This window comes from Sylvia atricapilla, chromosome 1 (genome assembly GCF_009819655.1).
Source record: "Sylvia atricapilla isolate bSylAtr1 chromosome 1, bSylAtr1.pri, whole genome shotgun sequence".
In the NCBI taxonomy this organism is placed as follows: Eukaryota; Metazoa; Chordata; class Aves; order Passeriformes; family Sylviidae; genus Sylvia; species Sylvia atricapilla.
This window is the reverse complement of record NC_089140.1, coordinates 53,982,372-53,995,444: the sequence shown is the minus strand read 5'-3', so window position 1 is coordinate 53,995,444 and position 13,073 is coordinate 53,982,372. Positions and strand designations below refer to the sequence as shown.

The window sequence follows — 13,073 nt, the reverse complement described above, 5'->3', positions numbered from 1 at the left end:
ACTGTAACAAGTACATGTGCTTAGAGATTGGTATCTATAGGTCCTTTTGGGGAAGAATGCAACTTCTCTTCAAATCAAAGTGAAGAATACTATTCACATAAATAACATGTAGATTGTACTCTCGGGCTGAAATCCTTTCTCTTCCTCTTCCTTGCAATCCATTCTTTGAGTTTCTATGCCTACAAATGTCCCCCAAATACAGTATGTATACATGAATATAATTTACCATACACAATTGACATGTTAATTTCAAAGTGCTTTGTCACAAAGTAGCCCCCATATGAGGAGGCTTATTACCTTTTAAAGGCTACAGTAATGAAAAAAACTCCCAGCCTTATTCTTAATGACATGTATTCAGCTGACAGTTTGAAAAAGCTTGACAGTGAAATTTTTCCCTATTCAAAATAAAGTCCGGTTTAGCTTCCTCATAAATTGACCTACAGATGATGTAATTTCCCTAATAGGTGAACTATCCTGGTTTTAAGTCCAACGGTGTTTCTTGAAATATTCACCAGAGACAGAAAAAGCAGGGAAAAGATATATTATAGGTTTATTACAGTGCAGTTACTTATTAAATTCCAACTCCTGCTTTAGGCTTCTGTCAGAGATCTGATTGTGAAGTGGTCAGATGGATGAGCTTTGCTGAGAGGGTTACAGAGTATAGAACCATTGTAGCAGAATGTGTTTGCATCAAGGATTTGTTCTGTTTTTTGGCAAGATAGACAAAATTTGCTTCTCCTTCAGTCCACAACATTCTAAATTAATAGATTTTCAGTATAAAATAGTAGTAGACAAGAAAAGACAGCTCATTCATAGTTTCCAATAATATAGCTCTTCTATCCCATAAACCTTCCTTCCATCTTTCTCTTCCTCTCCTTATTTATTATAGTTTTCTTCATAGACTTAATGTATCAGCTTATGCATAGAAATTTATCGCTATTGCAGTGCAATAAGGGTAATCTTTTATATACATTTTTTCATGAAAACAAAAATCTTGAAGTTTCTGGTGAAGTTGGATTCCCTTTTACATGGTGAAAAATGCCCACTAGATGTATAGGACCCTGGTGCTAATTCAGAAATGAAAATACTCCAAGATTAAGGAGAGACACTGAAGCTTAAAGGAACAGTGGTCAAGATAGATTTTACTTCAAAAACGTAGTGAATATTGTCTTCGAATTTGATGTGTTGTTGGAGTGTACTTGAAAATTTTCCCAGTTACTCAGTTGTGTAGGATATTGCTGCTTCATAAACACTACAAGCAAAACATTTTTAACTGACATGTTTTTTCCAAGTTGCTAGATTGTCCTATATTTTATCTCCAACTGCATCAATAGTGTGGATCTTACCTGAAAATTAAAAAAATGTATTAAAGCAATTTATGAAATTTATTTTTTTGTTATGACATATGTTTACAAGTAAAGGCAGTTTGTTGTGGTTTTTTTCTCTTGAAAAACTTAGAAAACAGGATCTAATGGCAATGTTCTCTTCCATTGCTTCTTAATAGCTAAGGATTTCACTTAAGTTGTATACCTTCTGTCCTCAGCTGCGCTTTTGCTGCTCTGCTCTTTATGGTGTATTTAATGAGAGCACTGATTTTGTATGTCAGTTAATTTAAAATTCTGTTGATTTAAAGTTTCAGAATACATATTTTGCAGCCTATTATTAGAGTTCTACACTTTATTTTAAAGGGATGTGCTTCCAAGTGAAATAGTTAAGTTTAGATATAAAAGCCCTTGATGGAGACTGTGACAAAAAGTTATGCTTGATAAACTTGTCTGAGAAAAACTGAAGACACTGAAATACAGTAAAAAAAGCTTGTTTCTTACTAATCAATTTCTTGTCAGTTACAGGGGATGATTAGCATTAACCAAGAAAGTAGGTATTTTGAAATGGAATTGTCAGCTCTTTAACTAATGAAGAGTCACGTTTCTCACCTTGCTATGGGGCAGAATTTCTTGTTATTTCTTTTTCATTTTCAAGTGAAGAAGGAGGTGTTAGTGCCAGCCAGATGAAAAGATGTCTTAGAGTTAAGTTTGCTTAGAAGCGTAATGGACAACACCTGCATTTAAGGATTGGAATCCTGTTTTTTGTCTAAGAACCATAATGAAGTTTAAGAGGTTTTGAAATTTTTTTGAATCTTTCAACATTAGTAGTTGAAGTGTAATGGTTAAATGTTTTTAAGGGGCTTTCTCCTGTTAATCTAGTGCCTTTTTTTCTCTGTTTTTGCTTTTATTTCTGTTTAGTCTGGGTGTAATTTTGTAGAAAACTCCTAAAATGCCATTGGCAAATAAAATTCCTATGAATAAAAGTATTTGTTTTTCTTCTAACTTATGATAATGATTAGGGTATTAAGTGTGTAGAAACTTAATGAAATGTAGAAATGTTCACCCAACAGCCTAAGACAAGAAGAGCAAAACAGATTTCCTCTGCTGAGCATCTTTGGTTTATATCTCAGTTGGTGGAGAATGCTGTGTTTGACCAAAAGCTGTTAAAACACTTTTCTTTTAACCTGAATTCATCACTTACGCAAACTCTTGATCAACCTAATGAATATTTATAACAAGCATTTCAAAACTTGAAGTACATAATTTTAAATTTTTTTATTTTCCTGTCAATTTTTTTTTTTTTAATAGTCTGAGTAACTAACTCCAAAGAAGTGTTTACAGTGTAAAAGACATGCTGGGGCTTCATTCCTTTATTGTAGGAAGCCCAAAGCACAGCACAAATTTTTATGCTATCCATGCTTACATGATTTCCTGTTTTCAACTCTTTTACTATAGCACTGAAAAAAAATTCCCTTTTTTTTTTTTTTTTTTTTTTTTTTTAATATACATGGTTACTTCAGCATCATGAGAACACTTTTATTTTTAGCGACTCTAAGAAATATTAAATATGTGGCAAAGCATCTGAAATAGTACGTGGAAGGCTGTCATCTTTCTTAAGTGACATTCAGACAAACCTTTTTATTAGATCAGACTTGTCCTTTCACCACTAGTGTAACTTTCTTATTATGACATGAGCTAGTTTGAGGTAAAAAAATGCTTGTGCTTAGGCCTGGTCTTGTTTCTAGTATTTTTCTGGTTTTACTGTTTTTTGGTAACCTAGTACTAATGAACATAGAGCTGTGAATTTCATTCTTCCTGTGTAAATTGGGATAAATCCCACTTCCTTTTTCACTATTTATTCATTTAATCTACTGACATAGAGAGCTTTTTGGAACAGTTATTTGTTTTATTTTTGTATTTTAACTGTACCAAGCTCAAATATATTCCTGGAGAAACAATGAGATATAGTGAAAAATATTTAAAAAACAAGCAGCAATATAGCAGGGTAACAGATTTGTGCTGCTTAACCTCATATGGTTTTCCTAAAAAACACTGCATAGTTACATCTGCATAGTTCTACAGATTTCCAACATCTGAGGAAGAGGTTTCTGCCTGAGCTGACACTTGCAATGTTTAGATATTTCTTGGAGAAAAAACATAGCAGTCACAGAAAAAGGAATTTGTGTTTTATCCTTAAAAATACATCCTGAAGACTGTTGTGGTTCTACCCCACTGGTTCTTACACTGCTATGTTAATAATAATGCAGTTATTTTGAATGATGATTGCCCCTCTTTTTCCCTGCCCCATTTCTTATGCAAGGTCAGGGACCAGGCTGTAAAAATCACTTTTTAAAAAAAACTTTGATTTTTCAAGCTTTTGAAATTTGTATGCTGGTTGGGTGGAACTAGGCAGATTTGAAAGCTCTGAAAACGACTGCAATGTTTTCTACAGCAGGATTAGCTAGCCAGAGTCAGGAGTCCCACACCTGCAGAATTCCAAGACCCCTGGATATTTGTTGCCCTTTGAACCTTACCTTTTGGTTTTTTCCTTTAACTCTTTTAGTTCAGCTGAATGTACTGCCATAATCTGTGGAAATGGACAGATATTGCATGTATGGCAATATGCTGCCAGAAACAGGAAAAACAAACAAACACAACACAAGAAAGAGCAGCCTTCAATGTTGTCTCCAGTTGCCTGCTGTGATTTTTTCACTGAAGCACTAGAGAGATTTACCCAATGCACTGCCAGCTTTGCATGACCTGAGACAAGCTTTAAAATGGATAGTTTGCATTCTACTGCCTACTTTCTATGTGTCCTGATTTTGGTCAAATTTGGGAGGAAACCTCTGAATGGGGTTCCTCTGGGGAGCAAACCCAAATGGCCCCACTCCCAGCCAGTCCAGGAAAAAAAGAATTTCCTCAGAGAAAAGTGGAAAAAAATATTTATTTAACAAACAAAATGCCCACAAGCATGAGGAATGAAAAAAAAAAAAAAAACTGAACAAAAAAACCTAAAAAACAACAAAACCTCTCGCTGCTTCAAAGAGACATGGCAAACTGAGGAGGTTCTTGCCAGAAGTTAGTTTCAGTCTTTTCTGGTGCTGGAAAATGCCGAGGTCCAGGCCCCAGTGGGCCACAGATTCTGGATCCCAATTCTTTTCTGAGTTTTCAATCCAGAGCAGACTTAAACATTCCCAAGAAAAAGAGGGGAAAACCAGTCCAAGAAGCTTCTTTGCCTCAGCTAGCTAAACTAACTAAAAGGAAAAAAAAACCCTCTCCCCGGTCGCTGTCTGAGTATCCGATGAACACCGTCCCGAGAAAGAAGGGGAAAAAAAAAAGGGAATGTGGAGGAGTGAACACTTTTGAAAAACAAACTGCGCACATCTTCTCTGCTCACCCTCAGAACCACTCCTAAAGGTACAGAACACAACCTACAGCACACACAGAACAGATGATTGGGAATACAGAGGCATCATAGTCACCCCAGGACACTATGCTCTCTTCCTTCCCACTTTTTTGGCATCAACTTCTGTCACTGACAATGAGATAGCTAATTTCAGGTTTGTTGTAACTGTCTTTTAGGTGAAGCTAGAGGGGAAGAATCTCTTAAATGAAAAACACTGGTTTCATTTGGCCTTGTAATGCTTGTGTTCATTAACTACTGTACGATATCACTTGGCTAGCAGGATTATTTATTCTAATAGTGAACATCAAGAGAATAAACTAGTAAAACCAGCGAGATCAAGTTAGTGCCACTATGGCTACAAGTGGAGGAATGCAGTACATGTGTGATATACTTCCAAATTAATTTCACTATTCTGTGTGTGTGTGTGTTGCTGCAGGGGATAAATAGGATCTGGGCCTTATTTCTCCTTCTCATTTCTAAGGTTGGGAAGAAATTAATGGGCCCCACATTTCTGAGAACAAGTTATTGTGAGCAGTATTTATACAGCTGTGTGGAGAGGGGGACGCCTTTTGCTCACCTTCTTGCAATGATCTAGTGACAGCTTAGAAATGTGTCTGTAACAGGGTGTCTTGCATCATGAAGTCATCATGAAGAGAAAGAGCAACCAAATCTGAAATGGAAAGTTTAGAAAAAAGTATCTGAGAATTCCTGTACAAGCTAAGTGTGCACCATGACATTGTGGTGTTTCTCCATGCAGAAATTTTCCTTATGTAATTGATTCTTTGAGACCCTCCTTGAATCCTTGAAAGCTCAGATCCTGAAGTACAACAAGGTGACCATCAGTCTAATACTTGCCAAGGACCTTGCAGGTCATTGAAGTGAGTGAGTCTTTGACTTAAAGAAGTTCATTGTATCCATCACTTGTTATAGGATGAAATTTTGTGTGTGCCTTGCCAAATGTGAATTCAGCTGTCTGAGAAACAAAGGGTAGAAAACATGTAAGTTGCAAAGAGTGAAGGCTGGATATTTGAAGGTTTGTACTCAATATGCAGCCTTCTTTTCACTTATAGCCCAAGGTTTTCTGTCTGGCTCTACCACCGTCCTTCAGAAAACACAGAGAACGTGGCTTTTTGAAAATCTTGTTAAATTTTTGCTTGGATATAATAATATATAAAATTTTCCCAAATGCCAGTTCTTTGTTTTGAGTATTATGTGAACAGATCTTTTAAATTTCTCTTTTGTGTATTGTTACATAATTGCACTATTAATTATCTGTTTATTTTTTATTCAAGTTGTATTGATACTATCACTAGGGTGCAGTAAGAATAATTTGAGATTGTTTTTATTATTATCTCTGCATCTCTTAAGGTGCAAAAATGCAATTTATGTCAGACAAACCTAGGTGAAACTATAGTTATTATTCTGTTTTCATGAATGGTCAGTGGGAAATTGTTAAGACATAAAGTAAAAGTGACTTGTATATAGAGAACGCAACCAAGGCATGGTTATGCTTTGAGAGGTTTATGTGGGGAATTTGGGAGGGCAAGAGTTAAAAAGTTAAAAAGTGTTCCCTGTAGGATTATAGTAAAATCTTTACTGGTTTTTGTCACTGCAGAAGTAGTGGCACCCTGGGTAAGGCATGCTTGCCTCTAGCTTTGGGAAATCAGGCCATTTTTTTTGAAAACCACATAAATTTGGAAGTAGTGAGCTGGTGACCATTGCTGGTAATCTCCCATTAGCCATCTGCATAATAAACACTTTTTTTTCTGTTTAAGGGATGAAAAATTGTTATTTTGGAGTATGAGTTTTGGAGGCTGAGTAGTCTGCTTTTGGCTGACAGAGATTCCTCCTTGTCATATCTATGGGCAAAAGAAAGTAGTAAGTTAAGCTCTCCTTGCTGATATTTTGGGATGAACAGAAGTTTTCAGATTTCAGGGCTGTCAGGCTAATACTATAATGAGAACCAGCTTGAAACAAAGGGAATTTAGAATAAAATCATATGTTCCATTTTCCAGCCTAACAATATTTGGGTTTTGTAATTTTTTTTTTAATTTTTATTTTTGAACAACTTAAGTAATGTGGACATATGAGGCAAGGACAGACTATTGCAGCTGTTGATCTTTTTTTTTTTTTTTTTTATTCTCCTTACTATATTTCCAACAGAAAGAAGAAGGAAATTTAAAGTTTGTGTATAGACAAAAAAAATTATTCAAATGTCAGAGGGGATCAGAAAATAGGGGAGTCTTTGTTCTTCACCTTCTTTTGAACTACAAGCTGCCAACCATTGTTAAAGCTGGTACAGCAGATATGTGAGAACTTAATGTATGTGGTAAAGTCTATGTAGTTCATACAGTGAAGGTAGACAAGATGCAAGTTTTGATATAATATATAGGCTGTGTTTCTTCTGAGGTGCATCCTTGCCACACTAGACCAGCGAGGTCTTACTTTGCCTTAAGTTTCCAACTATATAGAGAAATAGAAGAATTCTACATGCTTTAGTCAGGATAACTATTAGAGTGCCTGATGCATTGTTAATACCTTAGATGGTATTTGGTGTGGCTAGCAATACTCTGGGTTATTTAGGAAAGATGGAGTAAAATGGTGATGTGCAGGAGATGTAAATATCAAAGATATGTCAAATTTTGTTGTGTATACCTCTCCTTTAAACTATTATAGGAGTATTATCTGGAATGACTATGTACTAGCCCTCCCATCAACTTCTAATATTTCCAAGTGATCATGATTACAAGGCTTACGCAAGGTAAATGTTGACTTGTTCTGTCTAAAGAAGTAATTCTGACTTTTTTCATTTTTTCCCCAATTTTGTATCCATTCTGCCCTTATACTAAGTTAAATCTGATAAGAGTTAGAATTAAGTCAAAGTTTTTGCCATTATATATTTGCTGTATGTGTATGTGTCTGGGCTGTTCCATTATACTGCTGGATGGGAATATGTGTGACTAGTTCTGTCAATACTGAAAAATATGTTCAGCTTGCTTGGGCTTTTCTGTGCCAGTCAGATGAGAAGAAACTGTTGCTTTTGGATTTTATGAGTTCTGCTCTTAATGCTACATTTTATGCTGTCAGGCAATGAACCCAGGATTGTTTTGTGGCCAGAAAGAAAGGGAAATTATTGAGGGTTTCTGCATGCAACTGTGTATAATAACTCCTGGAACAATGATTATGGTACTTAGGAGACACTTAATATAAAAGAATTTGGTTTCATTTAATCACCAGTATGGTAAAAAAGGAATTTCTGAACTGGGAAGGTACATCTGAACGAAGAAGGTTCTTCTTTAAGTTTATTATATCCCCTTCTGTCTGATCTATATCTATAGTATCTTTCAATACCCTTTTCTATTTCTCACCATAAAAATATCCAAGTGTTTTTAGGTTCATTTATATAATTTACTTTGATGAATAAACTTGTGAGCTCTCTTCATGTGCTCAGTACTTGTGGAGTGATATATTCTATTGGAGTTCTAAGTAAATTCCCTTTTTATTCCTGTAATGCTTTACTTACTTGCATTCCAACCTGTCCCACACAGCTTATTTCTTTTTACCTTATCAAACTTTTAAGGAATTTTAAATAAGATTCACGCTGTGTTACCTTGAGCCATGCCCTTGTTATTTACTTTTGGCTTACCTGTCAATTCCCTCAATTTGGAATTTTGCTTTATTTTCTTTCACTTCTCAAGAAACATTTCTCTCGATTCCTAGTAGGAGTGCAATGGGTTCACCCCTTGTCCTGTTGCTGTCAAAGGTCAGAATCATCTTCTACATTCAGATCACATGCTTTTATTTTCTTTTCTCCCCTGTGAATACATACTGACTCATTGAGCTTGCATACCTTCCTTTAGTATCATCTGCTATATTTCACACATGCTTGCTAATAAACCATTATTGTTCATTTGGGTATTTCCAAATAAAGGTCTTGTTCCTTTTCCTAAAATGTCACCCAGCTGTAGCTTCTCCTCTTGCTCCTAACAGGTTATCTACACTTGCTCCTAACAGGTTATCTACACTTGGCTCACTCAGTTCCATCTCAAAATTTTTCTTACTTTTTTTGTTTTCCTCATCCTTTGATTCCTGTGGTGCTGTCTCCTGAAGACAACCACATGGTTGATGCCTGGTCCCATTATCCAGCTGTTGGTAGAATCCTTAATAACGTATTCCCACTTGCATGTATAAATGTGATGTGTGGTGAGTGAAACCTCTGGCAGCCCCTTTTCTGGAGGTACTGCATGCTATTTTCCCTACTCCCACACTCAGATATTGTACTTCAGAAAGCACAACAACACCTTCTATATGAATATTTGAAATGCAGTAGATGTAACTTAGGAGTTGCTGAAGATGGACACAACCACAGAGGAATAGCAATCCAGAAAACCCAAAGAATAATATATGTAATAGACTAATTTTCTGCTTGTTTATAATTAGGCTATTGTATTTTGAAAGTTAATACTAGAATCTAGTTTACCTCACTTTCAATTAAAGCATAGCTAATTGAAATATAGTAAGTGAAAATGGACTGAATAAAACAGTGGAAACATATTTCCATTTTCACATTAATGTAATAATGTTAAGAAATTTCACTTGGCAGTTATAAGAAGCATATACATATATGTATACATTAATATATAAAGTAATCCTACTTTCCTTTGCTTGTACCTTTGTGTCTTGTTTTGAAAGGCAGGTGTCTGCCAAGGAAGGGGGGGACCTCCCTTGGAATGTAAAATATGACCCCCTTCCCTCCAAATTACTACAGCTTTTTAATTACGGGGCTTTCAGGCCCTGTGTATCAGAATATATATATAATATCAGAAATGTGTATATAATATCAGGAAAGGAATAACAATTCTTTACTTATTATACATGTAACAAGACAAACAACCACAACAGCAGCAACAACAAACAAACAGAAACCCAGTGACAGCCTTCCCTCGGCTGCAGGCACCTTTCCCCTTTGATGTAGTTACAGTCACAGCCAGCAGGGGCGCTGGTGGCTCCTGGCCGGGCAGGGCAGGTGCGGTGAGTCCCCCACGGCTGCAGGGGGCGCTGTGGTGCCAGTTTAGTAATGTCCCCCTCACGTGGTAATGGCAAATGGGCTGGATGGCGAGAATGGGCTGCAGCAGGAACCTCGGACCAGCGGCTGGAATCGCAGAGTGAGCTCACCCGGGCGGCAAGAAGTATCAGAAACTCAGCAGCTGTGGAGGAGCTGCAGGGGTGCTTGCTTAAAGTGTAGCAAAGGAACTTTTGGAGCAGTGGCAAACAAATGGTGGGGACTTGGCAGTGGCAGCCTGACTCCCGAACATGGCCAGGAGAGGCTCCCTTAGAAGGGTAAGGAGCTCAGGGTCTCAGGGTTTCCCCTGAGACACCTGAGCAGATGGTGAACAGGTTTTTTTTTTAGTGAGGTAGGGTGTTAATAAGGTTCCAGTGCAACGGCTGTTCCCACAAGAAGAGCTTCACTCATGGCAGGAGAAGGCAGTAGGAGACAGAGCCGCACAGTGGTGGCACATTCTCCCCGCAGTTACCGCAGCCTCTTTCCTTCCCAATGCTGACAGCAAGAGGGAGCTAGGAGCTGCACTCAGCCCCTTCCCCCAGCGCAAGTATCGTGGTGTGTTTGCTCCTCTGAGAGAAACCTTGAGCTAAGAGTGGCCAGCTGCACCCTTCCCCTGAACCTGGCAACTTTTGTCTTGCTATGCTGGTCATTATTGTCTCTTTAGGAATATATCAGAGAAAATTCCCCAAGGGAAAGAAAACAAAAGGAACAATCCTAACCTCCAACACTTTTGTCAAGCCTAACACATGGTCAGCTCTAACTAATCACTTTGAATTGTCAATATGTATAAATACATAATTTTCTATTGTCATTAGCTTCTTTTTTCTTCCATACTCATCTGCTGAATACATTTGCAATTTTCTTTTTATTTTTCCCTGCTGCTAACACACTGCATTCCATTCCTACATCTGTGTATTTTGGGTTTGTGGTTAGGTTGATTTTTTTTCCCCCCACAATTCATTTGATACTGCAACACTAGCATTCTTTTAAAGTGTCTTTTAAAGAAAGTAAGAACTAAAGTGGATTTTTTTATTTGATTCCCATCTCTAGACTACACAGAAGACATGTATTTTGACTTACCACGGTTTTTAAAAAACTACTAAAAATAGTTTGAAGGTAAGACAGACATGTGAATGCCAGTTTGTAACATAGGAATCTAAATTCAGGAAAGGTAGGGTGCACACCCTTAGAAAATAGTTGTGTATTTTTGCAGCAGAGTGCACTGGTGACAGAAAAAGCAGTTCTTTCTTCTTCTAACTAAGAACACCGACTATCAGAGCAAGGACAGTAAGTGTTCTCCATTCTTGACACATTTTATGCTTTTTGTTTATGTTGCTGCTCAATTAAGTCTGATTTAAATCAAGGCTTTAGTTACACTAAAATACCACTAGAAACTAATAATAAAACTATTAAGCAGTTTATTTTGTCTCAGATTTGTATTAATCCTTCTGCATACACTAAGGGTCATTAGTGAACTTCAGAAGATGTTAATTTTTTTTTAAAAGAAATATATAAATTTAGAGAAATTTCTAAATTTTAAGAATTAGAAATCCTTAAATGTTTCTGAAAATTTGTTTTTATTAAGGAGTTTCTAATGCTTTTCATAAAAACACAGGGTGATATATTCTAACTTTTCTTTGCCACTGATATTGGGTATTTCTTGGATATGGGCTTACCAGTGGACAGGCAAGTGAAGTGCACAATATTCCCTTTTATCTGCCCTTAGGCTTTGACATGGTTTATATTCCCTTTTCACTTGTACATAGCCAAGTATAATGACACTGTAGGTATGATATGGTCACTGGAGCATTGCACAAATACATCTGCTGCAAGTTGTATTATGAGGTTCAGATGGGCCTCTTCAGTTTCTTATACTGCTACTATATTAAGGTGTATTTACAAAATTGTGCAAGTTGATTTCCTCTTTGCATATCTTTTCTTACCATCTGTTAGTGAATAAAGCAACTGTGTCATCTTCCTGTTCTTTTTAAATTATGTAGTGAAAGCATAAGAATTTCTATTTGAACTTTCTCAGGTTCTCTGTGGACATCCAAGCATCTCCTCTTATAGAAAGTTGATAAGATAGAAAATGTAGCTAACTAGTTATTCTGTAAAAGGTTTTTCAGAAAAATACTCCAAATTAATGTACTTATTTTCCCTTTTGATATTGAATTACGATCTTGGATATTTTACTGTTTCATCCATCTTTTATAGAAGTATTCAAGTCAAATCAAATCCCATTTCTGCTCATTTTTGACTTTGGAAAATCACCCAAGAAGAGAAAGTTATCAATACTAAATTCTCCCTTATGAAATGTTTAGAATAACCTAATTTTCTTTTAGGAGACCATTAAGTTGACTTTGAGAATCAAAAGTTCTTTCTCTCCCCTTATTCTATCTTATGCAAATCTCTAAGCCCTTAGTCTACTTAGCCTTCCAAAAATTTGAGTAAAAGCAAAGTTCTTTGTTTTAAAGTGAAGTCACAGAGTAAGTTTGGTCCAGGTCCACAGTATCGTTTGGGGGTGTGATTGACTTTGAAGAAAATAGAAATTGTTTTCCCAGATAGTTGATAAGTTTGGGTGGAAGTGACCTGTCCAGAGCAGCCAGTGACAGCTCACAGCCACACATTCGCATCTGTCAGCTTCCAGGCTTTCACCAATCTTCTCTTTACCCCACATACCATCTCCTAGCTGCTAGGACTTTGTTTTTGCCTGAATTTCCTGCAGCACTGGGATTCACTCAGACTTGCACTCAGTAAGTGAGGTCAGGAATAAAGTGGTTATCATTTAGTAGTCCAAGTGCTGAATTCACCACAGTGGGCCAAAGGAAAGACAGGCAATGGAATTAAATATATTATTATGCCTCTTAACTGAATGTTATAAGACAAAAACAAGTGGAAATAAATCATGGAAGAGTGGCCATTTTAATAGAAACACGTTATATAGAATACCAAAAATACTATGCTTTTAGCAAAAATAACTATAGTTTTATGATCTACTGCATCCATGAGTTCATTTTCAAGCTCTAAATGCATTTATTTAGGCATTGAGTTCTGTCATTACTGCTTTTGTAGATGCCGTTATCTAGAAGGAATTTTCTTTCATGAGACTATTGAATTATGATGTCTGTTAAAAAGTATTATTTTAATGTGCATGTTGCACTAGTTTTTATGGGACAGTAACATATAAAAATAGGGAATGAAGGTGCCCAAGGATGCCAGATAAAAATGCTCTTATATGAACTGATAGTATGCTGCTATATGTTATTTAGTGTTTTTGAAA

General features: G+C 36.4%; 1 protein-coding gene across 3 annotated transcripts in view; it reads left to right on the top strand.

Annotated features, from left to right (window-relative positions):
* SUGCT (succinyl-CoA:glutarate-CoA transferase) overlaps nt 1–13,073 on the top strand; it is a 315,880-nt gene that overhangs the window by 192,921 nt on the left and 109,886 nt on the right. The window contains exon 13 of one of the 3 annotated variants that reach the window (XM_066323071.1): nt 5,489–5,530. The exons of the other annotated variants lie outside the window; for them this stretch is intronic. Within the exon in view, the coding sequence (XP_066179168.1) occupies nt 5,489–5,509 (21 nt within the window). The 3' untranslated portion in view covers nt 5,510–5,530. Of the gene's footprint in view, nt 1–5,488; nt 5,531–13,073 lie in introns of those variants that run through there. 3 annotated transcript variants of the gene reach the window in all.